Genomic DNA, 25,981 nt, shown 5'->3' with positions numbered 1-25,981 from the left:
AAGCTTATTTGCGTTACTAAAAAAATACTATCACTGCGTGTATAATATATATATTATTATTACTGTATATATATATATATATATATTATTATTACTGTATATATATATATATATATATATATATATATATATATATATATATATATATATATTGAAGAGTGTTATGTTACATTACTAAAGAACATACACATTGTTACATTTGTAACAAGTTACATCAATCACTGATGCTAACCAGCTGCAGTTTCTATGGAGCTTGATTCTGGGCAGAGTTTAATTGGCTTAATTAAACATTAATTAGCTAATTGTACAAATGTAAGTATTCAGTTCATATTTTGACTTGAAAATCAAAGATGTCATTAATGATTTACAAGCATTCACACAATTGCTGCTAAACAAGGTCAACATCCTGACCAATTCCCATCAGTGTAGTAACTGGCTATCCTGCCTACATGACAGCTAGCTAGATACAGCTAGCCAAGCTTCTAATATAACAACTTATCCAAACAACACTGAAAGGAAAGAGATTCAAATAACAAAAAAGAATGCACAGGAATAAATGCCATTCATGAATCAAATTTCAGCAGAAAGTACGCTTTAGACATTACTAGTGTAATTTTCAGTACTGTATTTTTATGTACACTGATCAGCACCACCTAGGTTTAGGTTTAGCCTGTGCCACCAGGATGGCTTTCGCATGTGCTCTGGTGTCTGGCACTATGGTTTTGGCTTGGATTATTTGATTAATGTACATTGTGTCAAGGGATTGGACCTGGTTGCAAGATCAGACATGGATTTAGGGAGTTTGAAGAATGGGTTGGAGGACCCCATGCACGGCGGGTTGTGGTGCGCTGGGTGTTCTGGTGCCTTTTTATCAAGGCCGAAACTCATGGACTTTTTCAGTGATTTGTGCTGCATCGGCTCTTCTGTGGGACCTGACCTGACAGACAGGCCTTTGAATGTTATGATTGATCAGTGTATATCAAACATTTTACAATTGTTCATAAAACCTTAATTCAATCACTAATATATTCGTGTAACTCAGTTGAACTACTAATTAAATGCTTTAATTAAATAACAATTTAACAAATGTTGACATAAGCACATGTTCCAGTAATTTTGTCTTGTTTATAGATTTAACATCTATTTATTCATTACGCGCCATAGAGTTATTGTTACTCCTTGTGGTCAAAAATCTGGACTACAGCAAGAGCTATGGCAAGTCTCAATCTCAACAAAAGTTACCAAAATGAACGCTATCGTTGTTAGGTGTTTGTTTTTTGTCCTTTTATTGGTTAGGAAGGATGTGATTACCAAGTGTATTCTACATGACTATGTACATAATCATGTAGAATACAATGATTGGGTTGTAAAGTGCAATTATCAGCAAATAGAAACTGTTGCTATTAAAATTATAACTGATTTATATGAAGCCATGATAGACTTTTGTGCTACTGAAGAAATGACAACCTTTTTTTTTTTTTAGGGGAAATGAAATAGTGAGGAGGCAGAGATGTCAACTTTGATCAAGTAATGTTTTGCATTAGTTTGTATTTTTTGATTTTTGGACAAATATCAATGCTTATGAGCCACTACTAATTATATTAAATAAATATATTTACTTTAAGTTTTAGAAGTGAACTGCAACATTTATAAAGTACATTTTAGTTACAAACTGGGTTTTGTCAAAGACCGCAAGCTGAGATCCTAGATTTTAAGTCATGAGATGCAAACCAAAGATCCTGTGTTTTGATTACAAGCGTAGAACTGAGGAATATCAGTACTGTTACTGTGATAGCGAAATCAGCTTTATACAAGAAGTGTTCAAATCAAAGCGGGACTTTTGATCGTACAGAATAACGCAACAATCCCTTTATTTCTCTATATAATCCCCTGCTACACTAATGCACTTATCACAGCGTTTCACTAGTACTTGGATACCATCAAGGTAGAATGTTTTCTCAGTACACCGAGACCATAATCAGATTGCCTGCTTCACGTCTGGAACGCTGGCCTCCCAGAAACTCCTTTAATTGGTCTGAACATGTGAAAATGGATTGGAGCGAAGACAGGGCTGTATGGGGACAGAACAATAACTGCCAGCCAAGGTGCAAGTGGTGTTGGTGAATAATTGTGTGTACAGTTCACACAGACAGATGCGTCTCTTTAGCAAGTTATCCATCGATTTTTAACCATTAGCCGTTCCACTTGCTAAATGTTCATGGGAATAAGCTAAAAAATTAAATTTTTTCTAATTGTTCATGCCATTTAAATGTATTTTGCCATTCATGACATTCAATATTTTAAGATGATGTCATATGCATCATAACTGAGGATCATATGCAAATAGGAAATAATAAAATTATGTTCCTCTATCAAAATGATTTTTGAAAATGACATGTGCAGAACATTTATGTCTGTTATCTTATGCTTTATTTTGAATTTTAAATTTTCTGGGAATGATATTTCTGATTAAGTATATTTCTGAATTCTGAATTCTATTTAAGATTTCTGATTTATAAGTTTAGTTTATATATTCTATTCTCTCATAGGGAATATAAAGAACTTTGGATCTCTTTTGATAGATTTTATAGGTCTATATATGTGTCTGTAAAGGGTTTGTGTCATTTATGGTTAGCAGGAAAAGGAAATACTCCCCAAATATCTAAAATTGAAAACCCTATAGTGTATCAAAAAAGAGAGACAGTTTCATTATGGTGCTTGATTGGTTTTGCAAACGCACTTGACACAATACTGTTCTTGCAAGAAATGTTCCAGAACAGCCGACATTCATGTTTTAAAATAACAACTGACTGTTAGCGTTGTTGTTATTTAATGTATGTCATAGTTTAAAAAAAGTGTAGAAAATAAATTGAAACCTTGTGTCCCTACTTTTGATACTGTGTGTAAAATGCATAGTCCTATCAAATGTCTCAAAATTTTAATAAGGATGGTATTATCAAATTTTTGGTAGTTCCAAAATAACAACTTATTACACATAAAATAATTACATTGTTGATTTTTTTTTATGTTTAGCAAACTAAATTATTATAATCTCTTTCATTTTGCTGAAGCTGTCTTATGCACAATCAATATGTTTTTAATCACTTTAATCTTTATTGCAGTCAGTAATAAAGTACAAATGAATATGTCCATGTGTACAGAGTTATTATTAAAATTCAAAAAAAGAATTCTGACTAAAAAAGTACAATAGATCCAAATGCACCCTCGTATATGAAAATATAATGTAAAACACTAAGAACGGAAAGTGTTTCAATGAATTTCATTGATAATTTGGTAACACTACACTTGAAACAGTCTGTCGTGTGAAAAACAATTACAAACACATAAATAGACAGGTGATGAGAATGAAAAACACAAAATGACAGACTACTTCAAGTATAACCTTACTAGCAGTTTGCAACATTTACATTAATCCTATAAAATTAGATTTTAATCATTTCATACTGTACCACATGAAAACTAACAACCCCAGAGGACCTGGGTTACTCCTGAGATTGGGTTACTATGTGAGGAGTTTTACATGTTCTTTCCACGTGATAGGTTTCCACTGGGCTTTCTAGGTTCCCACACCTCCCAAACACACCCATATACTGTAAGGAGACTGGCTATGCCCTGTGTAAATGTGTGTATGTGTATTGCTCTGTAATAGACTGGCGGTCCATCTCGGAAAGGATCGACTGCAACCCTGACCAGGATATGAAGTGTTTGTTGTTCAGTTGAATGAAATCTGTTTTAATCACACTATGGGGAAAATAAACTTCTCCTTATTAGTAGATACTCATCTCAAGCATTCTCTGCTCGTATACAAATGGAGTGTGAAATGCATTCCTTAGACCTTTAAGGGCTAAGCAGTTCCATTAGACAGGTTCCTAACTTTTGTTCATACAGTTGAGGAGGTCATGGTTAGAAAGTAATTCAATACTGGTTTGGTGTTTGGTAAACCTGCTAAGGAGTGACTGGACTAATACCACAGCAAAACCTTAGCAAAAAAACTGCAAGCTTTGGTAGCTCATGTTTCCGATTGTATTGTAATTCAGATCGATCTCACTGTTAGGTAGTTAGTAGTTGTAGAGCTGGGGAAGGCAGTAGGGCTGGTCTGGTTCCCCGTGTCCGCAGTCAAGTTGCTCTTAAACTGGGCAAATGGCTGCGGTGGTGGGCATGTCAGATGAACCACAATGCTAATGGATAACAGCAAAACCGCAATCAGGACAGCCAAGCCTCTCCTCAGGACCAACTGTGGGACAGAGAGCAGAGCTCTCTGCCTCTCTCCTGCCTCTCTGTCCTCCGGCTCATCCTGAGCGTTCACGGGTTTCACCTGTTCTTTGGTGCTCACTGGAGCGTATGGACTCGTTTTTGCACAGTTGTTTACCGAGTGTGCCTAAAGTGAATTAAGGAAAACAGTTAAAACAAACTAATCAGAAGCTGCAGCACATTTGGTAGGTTTCAGTGGTTAAGTGTCACCTGTCAAGCCATTAAACCTCAAAGAATAGTCATTAATGTCATAACGCCACTGCAAGTTGCTTTAAGATTCAAATTTGGTCTTTACCTGTCGTGACGTGACCTTTCATGTCACGTTAGGTATTAAGACACAAAGGTGAATTTGCGCTATGGTCAATAGAGTGCAGGTAGTAAATTGATCAAATTTTTAAAAATCTGTTGATATCTGTTGATCTTCTTGATAATTCAACACTATTGAAAAACTTTTATTCCTAAACATTGTTTTAAAGCACTTAAAGGAACACTAAACCTGGTTAATCCAGGTGTCATAGAAAACTGTTCATTTCTTTCATTATAAACTGCCCAGCTGGTGAAAATATTTTTTAGAGATAGCCAGGAAATCTACATGTTAAAACGAGCCAGAGCATTCCTTCTTTCTCATTACGTCACAAAATCCTTATGTAAGTATTTTTTGAAAATAGGATTTAAACCTTTTTTTTTTTTTGAAGGGACTATTTATTTATTTATTTATTTTATCTAAACTTGCACTGGCCATATCTCAGGAACCTGACAACATACAGCAATAAAACTTGATTTTGAACTGGAGCTCATTAACCCAGAAATCTGAAAATATGCATAACTGAAATCCCTCAAAAAGCAGCTTAATGGCTGATTTGATGTGCCGGGTCACATATGGTCTTGGTCTCCACCTAGAATAATGCTTTTTTTGTCTTCTAGTAGTGAAAAGTTCCTTCAGGATTCTAAAAACTAATTTTTATTTGGACTTAATCTTGTCTTAGCCTTGGTCTTGGATTTGATACTGTCAGTTTTAACTACAGTTCTACACCACACTATGAAATATAGAACTTTTAATAATGATGAATCCAAAATTATGTAACACTCTCATTCACATTTCCAAGCCGGAGCCTCTTTTCCCAATTTTAAAGCAAAACTAAAATCTAAAAACATTCCCTCTTACTTAAGGACTTATTTTAAGTTGAGGTCATGAGTACAATAATGCTTTAAAATAAAATTAGATTTTAAATCGAGAAATAGGGCAGAATCCTTGAATATTGAATCAGTAATATTATTACTTTTAATTATTCAGTTTAATATGGGCATTGTTTTATTTTTTATTTTTCAAAACAAAAGTTTTAAACAAACAAAAATATTTTTATATGATCTCATTGTGGAGCAAACTTATTGTGCTTTGCATTTATTTTTTTTATTTGTTTACTGTCTCATAGGCTTTTATATTCTGAATAAATTTTCTGAATATTATTATTACAGGGTTTTTTTTATAATCTGTAGTATATCTGCATTCAGTGTCAGTGTCCTTGCTTTTAAAAAACCTTCTGTTCTTTTTCTTCTTATTCTTATATAATTGTGAATATTTGAGTGTAAATGATCATAAACGACTCACCACAGTTCCTCCAGCAGGTACGTGCTCGGGGTTGTCTGGTCCTTCAGGAATAATGTTGTCCAGGACTGGAACACTAAGAGGTACCTTCTGTCCTACACAATTTACCTTCCCATTCTTTCCCGCTCGTTTCTGAGCCTGAAGATAAAGCACAGAAAGCAGTTAATGGCATTCATGAGCTCTATATTACAATAAATGTGCTGGGCGTTAAGGATAACACAATGATGAATGGAGCTCTCATAGCATTACAATCGACAGCTTGATCTCTTTATCTGTGTGCTTTTTTAGCGCCTTACCTTCTCCGTCAGTTTTTTCCAATCGAGTTTCAAGATGAGCGTGATGAAAAAGCAAGCTTGGATGATAACGCAGACTAAGAGACCAAGTGTCAGACCTGGGAATTCAAGAAAGACAAAACTGAAAAAACAATACACTTTTTAAAATATTTTTCCTAAAATCTCAGTTGAATTAAAATGATACTTCTGTTCGGATTGGAAAGAGACACTAGGACGGAACTAAAATTACCGAGAACCCTCAGCTTAGCGGCAAACATCAGCGATATTCCCAAAGGAAGTCCGATACAGTAGTAAGAGATCAGGTTGGCTATGGCTGCTATCTTCTGTTTCCCTGAGCCAAGAAGGATCCCAGAACTGACACACTAGATAGAACAAAATACCAGATATTACTAATGATAAGAATGCACAAAGATCAGAAGATGTTTCCAGTGTTATGAATGTGATATTTGACTTAAGTTGTTTAAACCTTCACAGCATCAGTTAGCAATTAATTAATTAGAATTAATCAGCATCATTTTTAATGTACTGTAATCTCTTTATTTAAAAGCTAACAAACTCACTTAATTATAAGGACAGCTGCAGAGAGCAATAGACTTGAATGAACACAAAAAAAAGTGAAGATATAAAAATGTTTGGCATTTTTGGAATAAATGATTTAGAATTAATGGGCGTTTTGGATGTAAATCAGTCCTTAAAGAACATATTTAAATAGTAAATTTTAACATGAAACACTGACAGTAATTGTGAAAGAACTGGACTGGACTGGCACCTAGTACGTAGGATTGATGTACCTGCTTAGTGCTTAATTCTTACTGCTGACATCCGTTTATGGTCTTTTTTCTTTGTAGTGTTCATCATTACAGTATATGCATTTTTATGCTTAGCATTGAATATTACTGTTTTTTAATATTATTCATTCTCTCAATCAATCCTGGCTTATCCAGAGTGATCTCATTATATATCTAAGCAGTTGAGGGCCTTACTCAAGGGCCCAACAACTTGGTGGTCGTCAGGTTTGAACCTGGAACCAAACCGTAGTTCAATGCCTTAAACTTAACTACTGAGCTACTCACATACATTCACTCACACACTCATTCACATGCTATGGGCAATTTGGTTACACAAATTAGCTAAAGTAAACACAGGGATAACACACAGTACATACTCCAGAAGGGAACTGAACTTGGAACCCTGAGGTGTGAAGGCACAGTACTAACCGCTACGCCACCGTGCTGCCCGTTACTGTTTAATTTACATTATGCATTATGGTATTGCTTAAACGTGTATAAAATACAAAAATCTAAAACTATTTAATTAACCCCTGAGTTACTGTATCTAATAATACTATTACGTTTCCTAATTTTAGAGAGAGGTGTTTCTGTTTATATTTCTATTCATCAAATGCTAAAAAAGTCAAAATATACTGTAAATCTAAATAATGTACAGTAACAGTCATTTAATATTTTAAAACTGCTCAAAGGAGATTATTGTATATTCTGGACACCTTCAGCATTGGTTTAGAGTGTAGAAAGAAATAAAAAAAGCGTAAAGCTTTTGAGTTCAAGATTCTGATTCTGTAATGATGTTTTTTAGTATTAATTTTTGTTTTCAAAACAAAAATTTGTATTATCTTTTTAAATAATGTATTTAGCCCAAAGCACAAATTAAGCCAACTTTGTCAGATGTTGATTTCATTTTGACAAACATCAAATAAATGGTAACTCACCACAAGGGCGTCGACAAACTGCAAAAAAACATAGAAGGTCATATTTTCGGACACGATCTCAATAATGGCCCTGGGGGGAAGTGGAAAGAATTATTATTATTATTATTTTTTTTCATCTTCTATGTTTTAGGATCTATGCATTTCTTAAATATCCACAATGATAAAACAAGTGTGTGTATCAGGTCATGCTGTTGTGTTTTTTAATGACTTACTTGTCACTGGTAAAGATGTGGCCTAAGACTGATTTTGTAGATCCGAGCACAATCCCTTGTAACAGTGCTAATACTCCTAAAGAAGAGAACATGAAAGGTATTATGTATTAAGTAGTATGTATACAGTACATACAGTAGCTCAGTGGTTAAGGCATTGGACTACAGTTCGGAAGATCCCAGGTTCAAACCCCACAACCACCAAGTTTCCACTGTTGGGCCCTTGAGCAAGGCCCTTAACCCTCAACTGTTTAGATGTGTAATGAGATAAAAATTTAAGTCGCTCTGGATAAGAGCGTCTGCCAAATGCCTTAATGTAATGTAATGTAGTATCTATAGAAAAGTTTGGGAACACTTTCTAAATCCATGGTCGTTTCTGATTTTTATTTCTTTCTACACTGTAAAACAATGCTAAAGGCATCTAAAATACGCATTGATCTCCTTTAAACAGTGATATTGAGATATTTTCTGATATTGATATTGAGATGTGTCTGTTTGACAGCCAGTTTCATTATGGTGCTTGATGGATTTTGCAAATACACTTTTCCAGACGGGCTGACCTCCATGTCTTAACAGAACTGACTGTTGTTGTTGTTGTTGAATTAATTACCTAATTCCATATGGGCCATATATCGTCATAGTTTTAAAATCCCCAGAATTGTTGTAGAATGTAGAGAATAAAGTGATCCCAAACTTTTGAACCTTTATACCGCTCAAAGGTTTGTGTGTGTATATATATATATATATATATATATATATATATATATATTCTGTATGAATAGTAATTTACTAGCACCGAAAAAAAAGAAACCTTCCCACACACGATGTGAGTTGTGTTTTTAAAGTTCAGTGTGTTGTGCTGCATGGTTATATTCTGAATCACAGCTATTCTTAGCTCTCGGTGAAATCATATGATAGGTAAAGGTCTAGGAACACTTCAATAGAAAAGAAAATCTGTCTTTAACTTTCTGCCAAAACAAATCAAGCAGAAGAGGGGGTTTTGGGTTATGATTTAAAACGAGTCTTCTACTAACTATTTTCAAATATTAGACAATTATACGAATTATAATATTACCTGATGTCCTTATTTTTCCAGTTTTTTTTTAACAAATATATATAAAAACTGCGTATCAGTATACCAATGCATCTCAAAATATTAGAATAGCATAGAAAAGGTTTTCCCTGTAATTTAATTGGAAAAGTGAAACTCAGGATTCATCTAGATCATCTTAATACTATATATATATATATATATATATATATATATATACAATAAATAGTAATTTACTTCAAAAAAGACACTTTAAATACTTTAAATACATTTTTTACTTTATGTGTAATAAATCTAGAAAGGTTTAGTTTTTTTATTCAATTATTTTTTATTTAACTTTCTATTATATTCTAATTTTTAAGATGCACTGTATATCAATAAAAAAAAAGTCAAATACTGTGGGTATTTCAAGTGGTGAGAAATTAAAGAGGAAAAAAAGAGTGCTGGTTTCACTGCAGCATGGTTTGTGTCCAGATCAGTACAAAGTTCTTCACCTCTATCCTGTGATGGGGCTACATAATATATATAATTCATTTGGGGGGTTATTTGTGATGGGAGACGTCTCTTCCAGAATGACTCCATCCACTCCAAACCCATTCATTAGGGATTATGTCATTAGGTTTAAAGAGTACTGGAACACCTATGGGAGCTTTTTAAGCCACCACCACGGACACAGACTGTAGCTGTTATAATGGTTCCTTTTGTTACCTTCCACCTTCCTATGATCTTTAATTTCTCAACAATTTGTGTTTGTACAGCCTTGTGGGTATTAAGTGTATCTATCTTTTGTCCTGACCTGAAACAAATAAGGCCACTTTGCTGGTGATCAGAGCTTGACGTGTGTCTCCTGCCCCCAAAGCATTGCCCACACGTACGCACGCTGCTGCATGGACACCTAGAGGGAACTAGAAAACACGTCCATTACAAACACACATTTAAACAAAAAAAAGGTGTACTTTTTGCTGGTTTTTGGAATTTTTGATTAGATTCTAATCTCAATTCTTTACTTACAGAAAGGTGTTTTATGTCTAATCGAAATATTCAGCTAAATGTTTTGGCATCCCTGCCCTTAATTCTTTCAGAGCTCGACTTTCTCTATTAAACTCTCGCTCATAATAATCTGGCTAATACCTAACGGGTTTCCACACCACTGCTGTCAGCACAACTCCATCTAAATCAAGAGCAGGCAACACAGACTCACCATGTACGTGATGGATCCCAGCTCCAGCAGCACGTGTTGGGCCGCCAGGTCCACCTCTCCCAGCATACCTAGCAACGAGATGTTTTATTTCAAATAAAATATTGTTCTTGGGACTATTATAAGGAGAGAAAATTGATTCATGTGTCAAGATGCCATGAGACAGGCATGATACCAAATGATGATTATTATTATTATTATTATTATTATTATTATTATGGTCCAGACACTGTGACATCAGCCCTTGGGAAGGAAAATAGTTTTAACAATCATAAGGAGAGAAAATCAATTTATGTGACAAGATGCCATAAGACAGGCATGATAACAAATTATTATTATTATTATTATTATTATTATTATTGTTGTTGTTGTTGCTGTTGTTAGGGCCCATCAGCCCTATGTCATTATAATGTGTGAAGGCCCTCTTGTTCTTCTAAGGTTTTTTTTTTCAGCATCCAGGGCTTTTGGGGGTCTTAACATGCTCACAAAATCATGAGAATTGGCAGACAGGTTGCAATCTGCTGCCATTGGGATGTCTGGACCCCGGGCGTGGCACAAAGCCCTCCCATGTTATTTTGCTACTAAGCATATTCACACTTGCACCTACAGTATGCACACGAAACCTATTACACATTTAGAGCCCACTGTGCTAAACAACTTTCACATTGCATATTATGGGCGTCACTCAACAGGAAGTTTGCAAAATGCACCCAATAAATTTTGATATACTCCTCCTAGGGGATTTATACGATCACCAAAAAAAAAAGCCTAAGTGATCTTAGTACACTGAGGATGCAAAATAGCAGAGGGATTTTTTATATCTCAAACGGTGATGATGCCTTAAACGTATACCGAAAAGTGATTAAAAACTTTCTTTGTGACATTGTATTCCATGAAATCATTTTGAGTGACACCATAGTGTGATGGGTTTTTTTTTCACTATTCGGGGCTTTTTGGAGATCTTAACATAAAATTCCCCTTTTTCCAAAATTATGTTATAATGGTATTAGTATGTCCCCTTTAAATGGATGCGCCCAGTGTCTTTCTGGTGCACCTGGGTGGCAATGGTGCAGAGTGCTTGGGCCCACTCATCGTTGCTTGCAACTATATTAATTATTATTATTATTATTATTATTAATCTTTCTATGGAAAAAATACAGCTTTGGAAACGTAATTTAAGCAAACACTATATCAATAGTTTATCTGGGGAAGTTTATCACATTCAGAACTGCCGTAAGCAATAGAATAAACAGGTTTTTTCTTGCAGTCAGTTTGTGTCGGTAAAATCGGCTGATATTCCCCCAGTGTAAATAATTTAAAAAGAATTGAATTAAATTGACTCGACCTGTTAAGTTGTAATTTTAAAGTTTGATCACTGAACTAGCCTGATTCGATTCAGAAACATGGTGAGGTTGAACAGACCGTATATCTCTGGAGGAAGTAACATTTAAGATAAACGATTGTTTGGTTCGGTTTTTGCTGGATGCAAGGTGGAATAGTACTGAAGAAAAGAGAAACCTTTCCCTTCTCCAAGTCAGGCAACGTCTGTGTTCAATGTGTTCAACCCCTGGTGAAGCTAATCACACCCTGTGAGTTGCGTTTTTGGAGTGTCAGTGTGTTGTGTTGCATGGTGTTATTCTGAATCACAGCTATTCTTAGCTCTCCATGAAATGATCTGATAGCTAAAGTTCTAGGAACACTTTATTAGAGAAGAAACTCTGGCTTTATCTTTCCATCAAGCATACAGGGGCTATTGGGTTCTGATTTAAGACCAGTCTTCTTCTATTGCCACATATAACAAACAATTAAGTTAATATCCTCTTATTTTGTGCTTATTTTTCCCAGTTTTTTAATTTTTTTTATTGTTTGATATGGAAATTTGTACACTTTCCATGTACCTCCGTGACCCAAATGTGCCACCGTCTGCTATAGTTATGCATGTTGACTATTTCCACATTTTTCCCCACATTTTTTTTCATATGCTGATTCTACACTCACTGTACACTTTACAACATCACCATGTTAATAAACATCACAATTCAACAGCATTAAGGATTACTAAACTTTTAAGAACAGAGTCTTTTAGTCATTAAATTGTGATCAGTAAAGCAAACACATTGTTAAGCAACTTTTACACATGCTGTTGGTCTTTCGGCTGCTTCCGGCAAGGGGTCACCACAGCGGAATACCCAGTCTGAACTACAACTTGGCACAGGTTTTACGCCGGATGCCCTTCCTGATGCAACCCTCCCATTTTATCCGGGCTTGGGACCGGCACTGTATCCAGTGGCTGGGGGGGTTGGGCACTGGCTGGGAATCGAATCTAATTGGATTATCTAAGCAACCACAATAACAAAAAGTCTAAAAAAGGCTAGTGAATATTGCACAATAGCTTCCCATTAAGGTCTGTATCATGTAGTTTAAATGTATCCTTATTTTCCAAATGTATCACAGACTCCAGTGGTGCAACCTAAAGAGTATAAGAGACTAATATAATACACAACAACACCACTATGGTCATTGCAGTGGTACCATCGCGTAATCATAAACACCCCATACCTGTGAGGAAACCTCCGATTTCATAAATCCACCACTCGAAGCAGAGCATTAATGTACTGGGAATGGCCAGCTTCATGAAGGAATCCCACTCCTGCAGCGAGGCCATGGACCAGCCTGTAGAGGGAGACACAGACAGGAATTCACCCAGTTATTCAGCTAAAGAAGAAAGCATCAAGATCAAGACTTGTCTGACCGTCCGGCTTCAATTCAGTTCCTATGTTTGCGTCTTGTTGAGTTTCCTGGATTATTGCTTAATGTACATTATATGAACCTAAAGATTGTCCTGGAAATCGCTCATAAAAAAATAAGTTTTAAAATGTGATGCAAATGTTGATGCAAGAGCTAGATGTGGGGTTTAGGGTTTGAAAGAATCACATCAACCCTATTTATTTGAATTCGAAAGAATTTCTCATGAATTCATATCCATGTGCACAGAGTTGTGATTATTCAACCACTGATCTAAAATCCAGCCAAGAGTATGTGGGTAGGAAGCTACAAGCAGCAAGGTCAGGGGTTCAAGCCCCGGCACCACCAAGCTTCTAGTGTTGTATTAGGTCTGACCCTGCGGCTCTGACGCCAGCTTCGTAACAAGCTGGTACTGTATGTGAAGAAAGGAATTTCACTGCGCTGGAATGTATTTGCAACAAATAAAGGCTTTTAATAAGTTATGTAAAGTAAAAGCACGCTGAAGAGCACATGTTTAGATGAAAAATTACAGACAGCATGGTCATATGATCTAAAGCATATACTGCATCTCCAATGACTATAGTGTATGATTAAGTCATGAACTTGTGCATTTTATCAATTTATACTTTGGATTTAAAATTTTGGAGCATTCGTTAAAGAAGCTAGGTAAAAAAATCTATTTTAAAATCTTCAAGATTTGTGGGAAGTGTGGGAATGTTCACATTATCATAAAGAGTTAAGTAAATGTTACGTTTTTGGAACTGTGTCTTTTACGTTGATATGAGATGATGTGTTTTTAATGAACATATCCACTAGTTTATTATTAAATTGGGTTATGGGTGTGATTAATGTACTGACTTCATAAGAAGAGGCCACTCATCTGCATACCCATGATCCACTGCAGCCTAGTTTCATCTGGGGTTTAATGTTTTTTTTTTTTCTTGTTTTTTTTTACGTTTTTTCCCATATTCCTGAATTGATGCAATCTCAATTTTAAAAACTGGGAAGTTCAGCATACAATGCAGCTCAATACAGATTGTCACAATGCCAGAGAAATCCCTGCTACTAGATCAAATCCTGCACACTAAACTACCAAAAAGTATGATCTAATACATACTACACAGACGTGCGGGTCAGGGTCAAAGCTGATATAGTCCGAGATATTCAGGTCACGGCTAACAGGTGAGAAATCATACCAGGTCTTAAGAATTCATGGCCAATTGTAAGGTGTAGTAGCTACATTGTAACAGTTAGTAGGTGGATCTTGATGGTTCTTAGACACTTCTTGTTTGGTTCATTTTGTGGGAGATTCGTAAGTAGGTCATAGCTAATGCATAGTTGTTACTTTCATAGGTGATTTAAGGCATTTGGGAACACTGAGTGGAGAGAGACCAAGAATGGTTAAGAATTTCATCACAATCCCGTGCTCTCTGGCCAAATGTCCAGGAATGCGGGAAGTCTTTGTACTGTTGTTAGTAGGGAAAAGTGTTGCCTGTGGTCTGTATCAGTATGTGCTATTGCAGAACACTCTTTGTGTTTACTGTCCATGGGCAGGCCAGTAGGTAGTAGTCAAGGTTCTTCCCCACACATTACTGTCTAGTGCCATCTGAAAAGGATTTCGACTTTACTCTGCCAAAAGTTGTTAGTCCTTCTCTTGAGACCCAGATGTCCTCATATGAGCACCTGACATTTCCTCCCAAGTACACTGACAACCCTTGCGTATTATTCTTTGCCAAAATTCCTTCTGTTGAGAAATTACAATGTTCATGAAAGTTGAGGTATAACACAAACACGTGTTGAAAAGTCTTTTCACAAATCAGAACTTTCTCACAGTCCTGGCTCCAGATGTAGCCGGGCGAGGTTACAACCTCTGTGTGTGATGTGTGCAGTGTTTTTCTCTCTCTCTCACTGTGTGTGTGTGTGTGTGTGTGTGTGTGTGTGTGTTTTTGTCACTGACCCCCCCATGTGCTGACATGCAGTTTTTTCCAGCGTATGTAGCCGAACAGCAGGAGTCCGATGGAGAACTGTGAGATACAATTAGCTGCAGCAGAGCCCCTGCAGAAACACACACACACACACACAAACAGAATCTTCACTTTGCAGACTTCGTGTGAGCAGCGAATTTAAGAATATTGCAAATAAATGCATCTCTAAAAAATTTTAATGTTTTCATTTTTCTAAGGTTTTCTTAACACGCATCAACTCTTCATCCAGAGACTATAACTACAGACTGTAACTTTATATGACTTTTAAAAGTTAAAATCACAAAGGCAGAGGATGTGCGGTTCAGTCCAGGATACGTACTTTACTCCCAGACCCATCCGGAAAATGAGTGTGTAATTGGCCGCTACATTTAATACGTTGGCTATTGCTGCTGTGTACATCTGGGGCAGGATGATCCCCTGAAATACAACAACATGTCTGATTTTTATCACTCGTTCCTTCATTAAACACACAAAATACACACATACACACACAAAAATAAGGTAAGCTCTATACCTGGTTCTGAAGGTAAGCCACCTGAAGCTGGTGCAAGAAAAAGGCCTGAGGAAACAACAATGAGAGCGGGATCGAAAATATTTTGCTACCAAGCTCATACATTGATGCTATTTAGAAAAGAAATTTAGGATTTATTGGATACATGTTCAGTTGTAGCATATTCAAAGGACGCAACAAGCTGGACAACTAAAATTGAGAATTTATGAGTTTATGCTGGGCGGCACAGTGGTGTAGTGGTTAGCACTGTCGCCTTTCACCTCCAGGGTCCGGGTTCGATTTCCGTCGCTGTGTGCATGGAGTTTGCATGTTCTCCCCGTGTTCTGAGTTTCCTCCAGGTGCTCAGGTTTCCTCTCACAGTCCAAAGACATGCAGATTAGGCTAATTGGCGTTCCCAAGTTGCCCGTAGTGTGTGTGCTACTATCAGTTGTCTTGTGCACAGGAATGCTGGGTATTGTGACAAAATTGTCCTGCACAAAGCCCCGACTAACCCGAACCCCACTGAACAGCTTTGGGATGAATTGGAACTGGAACCTTGACGACATCCCAACATCGGTGCCTGAGCTCACTAATGAGCTGAATGACCCTCAAGATCCCCAGATCCACACTCCCAAAAAAAAGTACAAAGCCTTCACTGGAGAGTTGATGTCATGATAACAGCAAACAGGAATAAATCTGGAATAGGCGGTTCAACAAGTACATGTGGTTTTGATAGTCAGGAGTTCACATACTTTTGGAATGTCATCTGTAATGTTTGTGAAGACACACGTGACATGCAGTTGTCCACGGTACATGCAGTGTACTATAGTGGGTCAGAGGTAGCTCAGCGTTTAAGGCGGTGGTCTGCTGATCATGAGGTTCAAACCCCACTATCACCAAGTTTCCAAGGTTGGGCCCTTAGGCAAGGTTCTTAATCCTCAACTGTATACTGTTTAGTAAGATAAAAATGTAAGTTGCTCTGGATAAGGTTCTTCCCATTGCTGTAAACGAATGCAAAAGAGGTGTAGTTTCCATCTTTATTGCCGTTATCGGTGAAATTAAAAGACTACGACTTCAGACTAACTCCAATAAAAGTACAAATTATACAAAAGGACAGAAATATTTTGATTTAACTGAAAATTTTCAGTTAACCATGTTAAGTATTCAGAGTAAACAAAGCACAAACTCAGTAGAGAACTACAGACTTGAAATATTATTAATAATTGACTTCATATCATTCATGGCAACGTGCCACCTATGAGCCATCATGATTTAATGCATTACTCAACCATAAGAGTTTAATTTTCAAGCTACTGATAGAGATTAGATTTTAGCTTTGAATTACGAAAAGCTGTAACTGGTTGAACTATTTTGTCAGAGTTCAACGTATATTAGGAACATGCAAAATAAATATAAACGAAATGGTGGCCAAAAATATTATAACAACATATGCCATGTAAAAGTGCTCTCCCTGTGCACAAAACAGGTGATGTCACTAATTAGTTGTAGCCTAATTAGTTTCTCACCACTGTATAATATGTATTATACAGTGGTGTGAAGAAGTGTTTGCCCCCTTACTGATCTCTTATTTATTTGCATGTTTGTCATCAATGTTTCAGATCATCAAACAAATTTAAATATTAGTCAAAAATAACACAAGTAAACACATCAAGGAGTTTTTAAATGAAGATGGACAGTTTGTGACCTCAAGCTGAAGCGAACTTGGGTTATGCAGCAGGAAAATGATCCAAAACACACCAGCAATTCCACTTCTGAATGGCTAAAGAAAAACAACATGAAGACTTAAGAGTGGCCTAGTCAAAGTACTGACCCGAATCCAGTTGAAATGCTGTGGCATGACCTTAAAAAGGTGATTCAGGCTGGAAAACCCTCCAATGTGGCTGAATTACAACAATTCTGCAAAGATGAGTGGGCCAAAATTCCTCCACAGTGCTGTAACAGACTCATTACAAGTTATCGAAAACGCTTGATGGCAGTTGTTTGCACCAGTTCTTAGGTTTAAGGGGCAAACACTTTTTCACACAGGGCTATGTAGTTTTGGATTTTGTTTTCCGTTAATAATAAAAACCTTTATTTAAAAACTGCATGATGTGTTTATTTGTGTTATACAACTGTATATACGCCTGTTTATTTGTTAGTGTAAAAATAAAAAATTCAGAATGAATAATAAATGAGACGACTTACAGGAACTGCTGGTATGAATGCATAGACATACATCTGTGCGATTCTGAGGAAGATAAGAAGAAGAATAAAAATTATTAAAGGATGCTGAAGTTAAGAGCGAGAGAGAGAGAGAGAGAGAGAGAGAGATTATGCAGGCAGGCAGTGAACTTTTTGCAATACGATTTGAAAGAATAAAGATGCAGCATGAACTCGAAGTTACCAGAGAAACAGGTTCTGAGAGCTTCAACGAGTTCCTTTTCAGTTTCCTGCCATAGCAACCGCTACTCTAGCTTCACACACTGCCAGACATTAAAGTCATTTACAGTCTTGTCAGAAAATCTCCATTTAGGTGTATAATTTGCATTAATGCAGTAAGGTAATTGTGTTAATTGGACTTTAAATGCATTTCTTTATAGTTCTGCATAAAAATGCACTCCTTTGATCTTTCTTTAATATTTTTGCTTAACACCAAACATCTCTGTGGCTAAGCAGGACGTAATGAATTGATAGAATTTGTTCTGTAATACAGGCTTTATATATATTCCACATCAGTCACTGTCAGGTTACCGCGGTCCCACATGACATCCTATAATGCAGTCTGGGTTTCCTGACGTGCCTTCAGTCAGAAACCCCACGCTTCTCTACAGTAAGAGAAACCGTCTGCATTTACTTTCCCAGGCTTCCACTGTATGCTGAAGATCATCTTTAAAAGCAGATTTTCCGTTTTCCTTTTCCTTCTCAGGTCTGTGAGAACCTCGGATTCCCCAGTGAGATCTTACTCTGCTAATGGAAATTCAGTTTTTTTGCTCATGAATAATGACCTAGATATGTGATGGTTATCGAGCAAGTCATTTTTACAATAATTATCCCATAGAACTGTGAGCAAGATCCATGCATGACTCTGAAAGTTCTTGTATTTTACTTTTTTTTTTTTTTTTACCAAGTTACAGAGATCTGCCAAAGTGTGGGTTAATGGTTCTTTATATCTTAAACCCCCTCTATTTCACTCCTCCTACAAATGTGCCATTTTAGTGTCTATGTAAATACTAAGCCAGAGAACAGCAGAGATGAGCAACAACCTGGGGATGGGCTCATATTCAGGGGGAAATCTAATTAATTAGTTTAAAGGCCTAGTCATTGCAAAAATGGAAAAATAAATAACAAAATGTAAAAGTATTTTTTTTCATGATTTTTGTTTGTGCACCCACACTCTTCACAGTCTGAATGGCTAAAAATAACAAATAGACTTTGCATAAGAGGTGCCTTTTAAATTATTACAAGATTCCAGATTTAGGATTCTTTTTTGTCACTTTACGAGTACAGTGCAACTCAAATTACACTCACCTAAAGGATTATTAGGAACACCTGTTCAATTTCTCATTAATGCAATTATCTAAACAACCAATCACATGGCAGTTGCTTCAATGCATTTAGGGGTGTGGTCCTGGTCAAGACAATCTCCTGAACTCCAAACTGAATGTCAGAATGGGAAAGAAAGGTGATTTAAGCAATTTTGAGCGTCGCATGGTTGTTGGTTCCAGACGGGCCGGTCTGAGTATTTCACAATCTGCTCAGTAACTGGGATTTTCACGTACAACCATTTCTAGGGTTTACAAAGAATGGTGTGAAAAAGGGAAAAACATCCAGTATGCGGCAGTCCTGTGGGCGAAAATGCCTTGTTGATGCTAGAGGTCAGAGGAAAATGGGCCGACTGATTCAAGCTGATAGAAGAGCAACTTTGACTGAAATAACCACTCGTTACAACCGAGGTATGCAGCAAAGCATTTGTGAAGCCACAACACGCACAACCTTGAGGCGGATGGGCTACAACAGCAGAAGACCCCACCGGGTACCACTCATCTCCACTACAAATAGGAAAAAGAGGCTACAATTTGCACGAGCTCACCAAAATTGGACAGTTGAAGACTGGAAAAATGTTGCCTGGTTTGATGAGTCTCGATTTCTGTTGAGACATTCAAATGGTAGAGTCAGAATTTGGCGTAAACAGAATGAGAACATGGATCCATCATGCCTTGTTACCACTGTGCAGGCTGGTGGTGGTGGTGTAATGGTGTGGGGGATGTTTTCTTGGCACACTTTAGGCCCCTTAGTGCCAATTGGGCATCGTTTAAATGCCACGGGCTACCTGAGCATTGTTTCTGACCATGTCCATCCCTTTATGACCACCATGTACCCATCCTCTGATGGCTACTTCCAGCAGGATAATGCACCATGTCACAAAGCTCGAATCATTTCAAATTGGTTTCTTGAACATGACAATGAGTTCACTGTACTAAAATGGCCCCCACAGTCACCAGATCTCAACCCAATAGAGCATCTTTGGGATCTGGTGGAACGAGAGCTTCGTGCCCTGGATGTGCATCCCACAAACCTCCATCAACTCCAAGATGCTATTCTATCAATATGGGCCAACATTTCTAAAGAATGCTTTCAGCACCTTGTTGAATCAATGCCACGTAGAATTAGGGCAGTTCTGAAGGCGAAAGGGGGTCAAACCCCGTATTAGTATGGTGTTCCTAATAATCTGTTAGGTGAGTGCATAACTACAATTTGTAGTGCAGTCTAAATAATACAAATCATATAATCAATTCATCTATTAACCTTTGTATTCCAACTAGGGACCGTGAAGCCCAATAGTGAGCATTGTATTTATTCCCTCCGGTCAATGCCAATTATGCATGTTTTTGGAATGAGGGAGGAAAAACCAGGAGGAAACCTACCAAGCACAGGGAGAACATGAAAACTCCATGCACACAGACCCGAAATGGGAAACGAACCCAGGACCTGAAGGAGCAAGGGGACAGTGCTAACCACTAAGCCACCCATATAATCAATATTCTCTATACACACATTCTACATGTATATAATAATAATAACAATAATATTACAATGTCAGATATCAGATCTAATTCTCTAATAAAATCTAATGCACCTGCAGCACAATCTATTCAATTGTAGGATTAAAATAGGACGTAAGGGGATGGTAGGATGGTAATAGGACGTAAAAGCTTTCTGATGGGTGTACTAATAAATTTCATGTTAATGAAATTCATAAAACTAAAACTTATAAGGATAAGCTGTTTCCAAAAAACGTTTTAAGTAAAGTGAGCAAAATTGGATTTACAGTCTGAATTCTTAGCATTAAAAAAAATAATAATAATTTGTAGCATCTGTGAAAACGCTCAAGTTATTAAATACATATTTAATCTATTTTTTTCTGTATTTTGAAACCAGGCATCACATACAGTATCCATCACACTATTCTGATGTCTCACCTGGCAACCTCAGCTTCCTGATGCAAGAGCAACAGAATGGACTCGGAGTTGATGAGGACGGCCCAGCATGGCAGACAGAACAGCAGCAGGATCAGGATACTCCTCTGCATAATCTCCCCAACACGCTTCAGATTTTTACTCCCGAACGTCTACGGAAACACAGCACAACACAGCACAGAACTGTATTTAACTCTCTAAGAGATTACTAGTTTGTTGAGATAAGCACCGTCACAATCAAACAACACATTTTCAATCAGAAGTTCATTTTCTGAACTAATCTTCTCAGCAATACATGAGCCTAAGACTGTGGCTTAAACTTTACATTCTGACAGAAGTATCTTTTTGTACCGGGTACTTGTGGTTTTAATCATGTTGGTTCTTTTTAAACAAACTGAGGTGTGATGGAGTCATGGGGAGATGGTAAATGTTTATTAAAATGATTGACAGGAGACTCAAGTAATCACAAACAAGCACTTAAGAAGCTCAGGATGATGCTCGACATATTTCAAATTAAATGTCAGTTAATTAGGCACGCTCACCTGGGACACCAGTGTGTCACACGTCAGGGCCAGACCACATCCTGTGGCTGCGGTCGTCACGTTAATGGTCTGGGGAGAAGAGAGATTAGATAAAGCTGTTTTTGCACGAGGGGATTTCTCTTATCACGCGCTGCTCCTGCTCTAAAAACTCATGCATTGAATTTTCATCAGTCGCTTCCTGAGGTTTGTGAGCAGAGTCATAGAGCCGGAATGCAAAAGATTCACTGGTATTGTTATGACATCATCTCATTTTGTATTAATTGACCAGACTGATAAGCCTTCGACTTTGACAGTTGTGTATAAGATTAGATGATGCCATGTTTCTTAACGGAGCAGATTGACTATTCCGCTCCTGAATGCAAATGATTTATTGGAGATTAAACATCTTTTAGGATCAAAGTACACGACACCAATGAAACCTGATCAAGCTTAGAGGAAGCAGGGCTGAGCAATGAGAACAAATATACAAAAGAACATTAATTTGAAGAGAAATTACCGCAGAGGCCAGCGCATATCCTGCCAGTTCAGCATTCCCGAGATGACCAACAAATATGGTGCTGACGAAAGGCTGAAGGAAGTTTAAAATCCGGGTAACGAGCTGAAAAAAACACAAATCCGTAAATATCAACGTATAATGAACCTGAGAACAAGTCTTGCTCAAGTACACAAGAAAGTTCCACAAACCCAATACATCAAATTTACTTGAAAATCTGATTTTTTTTTTTTTCTAAATATAACAACATGCAAAATCCCACAAACACGACCCAGATATAACTTATAGAAACACCGAGGTAAGTAGGCACATCATAAGGTCTAGGGTCAACTTTTGCGTCCAGATGACCGTCAGTCATCCAATTACATGTTTTGTTGGTGTTTGTCAAGCACTAAGTTTTCTGAATCAGAACCAACCCTGTGTCCAGCTTTACAGAGCATTAAATAATGGTTTGTTATAAGTTTCTGTCTCGTTAAGACATCATCCAGCTATCTAAGCTGAGAACCACACATGTATAAGCCTGTTGGTGGATGAGCATTTAACTGTGCTCCTAATAAAGACATTCCAGTGGGGACAGATGGAGTAGGACTGCATGATACATCTTCAATAACTGCAGTCTATTGGGTTTGTCTTCAACCCTTCATCATCTTCAACCCTAAAAACGTTAATGCTCCAGACATCCCAGACATGGTCCTCATACCAAAGCCATCTTTATGAGATAATTAGTAATAATTATAAAAATCCTTTTAATGAGTCTTTAATCTTTGAAAACCTACTGGAGACAACCTCAGTGGTAGTCTACATGCCCACTGGGAGTGGACTCTATCCTGCCAAAGGAGCCCATAGAGATGTGTTTCAATAGATTGATTCTTATCAGTGTCTTGAGGCATGAATGAAATTTTCTTGCGGGCTTTTTCTTCTCTCCACCAAAACTGTTTGCTTTAAATGGACAAACTTGCTGTGAGATATTTGATCACCCGGTTTTCTTAAAATGTTTCATTTCACAAAGAGTGATGAATGATTTCTATATTGAAGATTGATTACTTTAACAAAATGACTTCGCCGCATTTTAGTAAAAATTGTAGGTGAAGCTGGACCTCCCATTGATCCTTAAAGCAACTGACAAAAAAAAGAATAAAATAACTAAAGAGATTTAAAATGACTGGAATTGGGTAAAGAATTGTTCAAGATATTACTAAAAACCGTAAAGCATAGTGCTCCACCGTCAACTTCATGGAAGAAATGTGGTCAGAAAAAGTAATGAATGGAGATCACTTTAATAGTGTTTAATAGTGAAAGCAAATACATTTCCATACACACTCAATGTTCATAAGTGAGTCCATAAGAAAACTACTGGTTAGTTAAACTCATCAGAAAAAAGCTTCTGTTCACTAGGAAGCATAAAGATCGGACATGGAAAAAGGTCATGTGACCTGATGAGTCACCTCACTGAGCCTATTCCAGAGTGATGTGCGTGTCAGGGTAAGAAGGGAAGCCCATGAAGCGATGCACCCATCATGCATAGTGCCCTCTATACAAGCCTCTGGAGGCAGTGTTATGATCTGGGGTTGATCAGTTGCTCAGGTCTAGACTCAGCAACGTTATGTGGCAATTGAAGGAAGTCAGCTGATGACCTGAATGTACTGTACTCAATGACCAGGTATTCACATTTATGGAGTTCTTCTTCTTCCCCGATGGCACAGCCATATTCCAGGACATACAATATACAGGTGAAACCCGAAAAATTTGAATATCGTGCAAAAGTTCATTTATTTCAGTAATGCATCTTAAAAGGTGAAACTAATATATGAGAGAGACTCATTAATTGAGATGATTATGGCTTACAGTTCATGAAAACCCCAAATCTCTGAAAATTAAAGACATGCAATCAATAAAACAAGAGTTGTACATAGAACACATCGGACCTCTGAAAAGTATAAGTATGCATATGTACTCAGTACTTGGTTTGGGCCCCTTTTGCAGCAATTACTGCCTCAATGCGGCATGGCATGGAAGCTATCAGCCTGTGGCACTGCTGAGATGTTATGGAAGACCAGGATGCTTTAATAGCGGCCTTCAGCCCTTCTGCATTGTTCGGTCTCTCATCTTTCTCTTGGCAATGCCCCATAGAATCTCTATGGGGTTTTGGTCAGGCAGGTTTCCTGGCCAATCAAGCACAGTAATCCTCCAGTCGATGAACCAGGTTTTGGTGCTTTTGGCAGTGTGGGCAGGTGCCAAGTCCTGCTGGAAAATGGAGTCAGCATCCCCATAAAGCTCGTCTGCAGAAGGAAGCATGAAGTGCTTTAAAATCTCCTGGTAGACGCTGCATAGACCCTGGACTTAATGAACCACAGTGGACCAACACCAGGAGATGACATGGCTCCCCGAATCAACACAGACTGTGGAAACTTCACACTGGAGTTCAAGCACCTTGCAGTGTGTGCCTCTCCATTCTTCTTCTTTAAGAGGACTTTTCTGATGAGACCAGACCAGTTCTTTTTTTCTTTAGCTCAGGTAAGATGTTTCTGACGTTGTTTGTTGACTCCAGCCTCAGTCCACTCCTTGTGAAAGTCCCTAACACTTTTGAATGACCTTTTCCTGACAATCCTCTCCAGACTGCGGTCATTCCTGCAACTTTCTATTAATGTGCTTTGATACAGCAGTTTGCTTCCTGCTTCCTACTGAACCAGACTGAGAGACCATTTAAAAGGGTTTTCTTGAGCTGTAAGCCATAATCATCTCAATTATGACAAATCACGGCTTGAACTATCTTGCTTTGCATGTAATGAGTCTATCTCATATATTAGTTTCACCTTTTAAGTTGCATTACTGAAATAAATGAACTTTTGCACAATATTAATTTTTTTTTAGTTTTACCTGTATGCAAATTTTTTCAAATAACTTTACATGATTGTTAATTTAACATTTTAAGGAAGAAACATGGCTGACGTAGAAGGTGACGTAAAGAGAGGAAAATACTTTTTAATCGAAGTAGAGTTCTTATAGGACCCCAATTTGAAAGAAGCACACCATGTGATTTTTGTGCACTTTGCATAAAAGCACGTAAATTTATCTTCAGCAATTACTTTCCATTTTTTGTGCAATGCTATAAATCATGCAAATTTTTAAACAAAAATGTAACTTCAGCCTGCAATGTATTCATTTTGTAATGTCACAGTTCGAAAAAGCGTTTTTTAAATAGTATTTTATTCCATGCATCTGCAAAAAAAAACTTAGAGAATTAGAAAAAAAATCTAATTCAATTTCAATAATTATAATAAAATCATGTGTAGAACTGGCCCTTAAGTTCTAACAAGATAGAAACCGATCTTCTGTTGATTAGACAACACTGTCTTAGTCACTTTACAAGCATTTAAAACTCTTTATCTTTTAATGCTATGTGCACAGAACACCTCTATACCTAATGTTTCTTCAGACCTGACTATTTATCAGACCAAATGCAAACATATAACCTGTAAAGCTACCCAAATAATCATTACTGCCATTCCAAAAAACTTGTATAACTGTTACTCAAGACTTGTTTTTGCTCCTTAAATTCACAGCTATGCAGCATACGAAACTATATATGTATGTGAAGAGGTAACTCACCAGAGGCCCTGTTAGTCGCAGAACTTGATAAAGCTCCTCTCTGTAGGCCAGGGGTACCCAGTGTCGTACAAAGCCGCAGCGGAACACCCGAGCGCTGGGGGCCGTTGCCTCGGTGACCTGACCGGTGCCTGCCAGGGGGCTCGCAGCATCTGAGATGCCAGCTTTGTCCATTTAACCATGAAAAGTGGGGGAAGAGGGGGAGAAAGAGAGAGACAGAAAGTACACGAGCACGAAAGAGATCCTGATTCGTAGTGAGTACCAGATCTGTGCTGGAGGCCAAGTTGT

At 37.3% G+C, this 25,981-nt stretch overlaps 1 protein-coding gene across 1 annotated transcript; it reads right to left on the bottom strand.

Moving 5' to 3' along the window:
- Positions 1-328: 328 nt before the first annotated feature.
- On the bottom strand, positions 329-25,981 carry slc47a1 (solute carrier family 47 member 1). The gene is made up of 17 exons (XM_053479268.1): positions 25,697-25,981; positions 22,091-22,192; positions 21,595-21,663; positions 21,056-21,204; positions 17,781-17,823; positions 15,600-15,644; positions 15,405-15,502; positions 15,058-15,155; positions 12,915-13,028; positions 10,359-10,426; positions 9,954-10,062; positions 8,110-8,185; positions 7,898-7,967; positions 6,401-6,533; positions 6,175-6,269; positions 5,882-6,016; positions 329-4,399 (listed from the first exon to the last, which is right to left on the bottom strand). The coding sequence occupies exons 1-17, from the start codon at positions 25,865-25,867 to the stop codon at positions 4,055-4,057; spliced, it is 1,920 nt and encodes a 639-aa protein (XP_053335243.1). The 5' UTR covers positions 25,868-25,981; the 3' UTR covers positions 329-4,054.

Source organism: Clarias gariepinus, chromosome 19 (genome assembly GCF_024256425.1).
Source record: "Clarias gariepinus isolate MV-2021 ecotype Netherlands chromosome 19, CGAR_prim_01v2, whole genome shotgun sequence".
NCBI classification, from domain to species: domain Eukaryota; kingdom Metazoa; phylum Chordata; class Actinopteri; order Siluriformes; family Clariidae; genus Clarias; species Clarias gariepinus.
Note: the sequence above shows the minus strand (reverse complement) of the source record. Positions and strands in the feature narration are given on the sequence as shown.

Coding starts and splice junctions, on each gene's coding strand:
- slc47a1 (XM_053479268.1), bottom strand. CDS start 25,867: ATGGACAAAGCTGGCATCTCAGATGCTGCGAGCCCCCTGGCAGGCACC. Junction 13,029..15,057: donor GCATGTCAGCACATGGGGGG/GTCAGTGACAAA, acceptor CTCCCTCTACAG/GCTGGTCCATGGCCTCGCTG. Junction 7,968..8,109: donor CACATCTTTACCAGTGACAA/GTAAGTCATTAA, acceptor ACTTCCCCCCAG/GGCCATTATTGAGATCGTGT.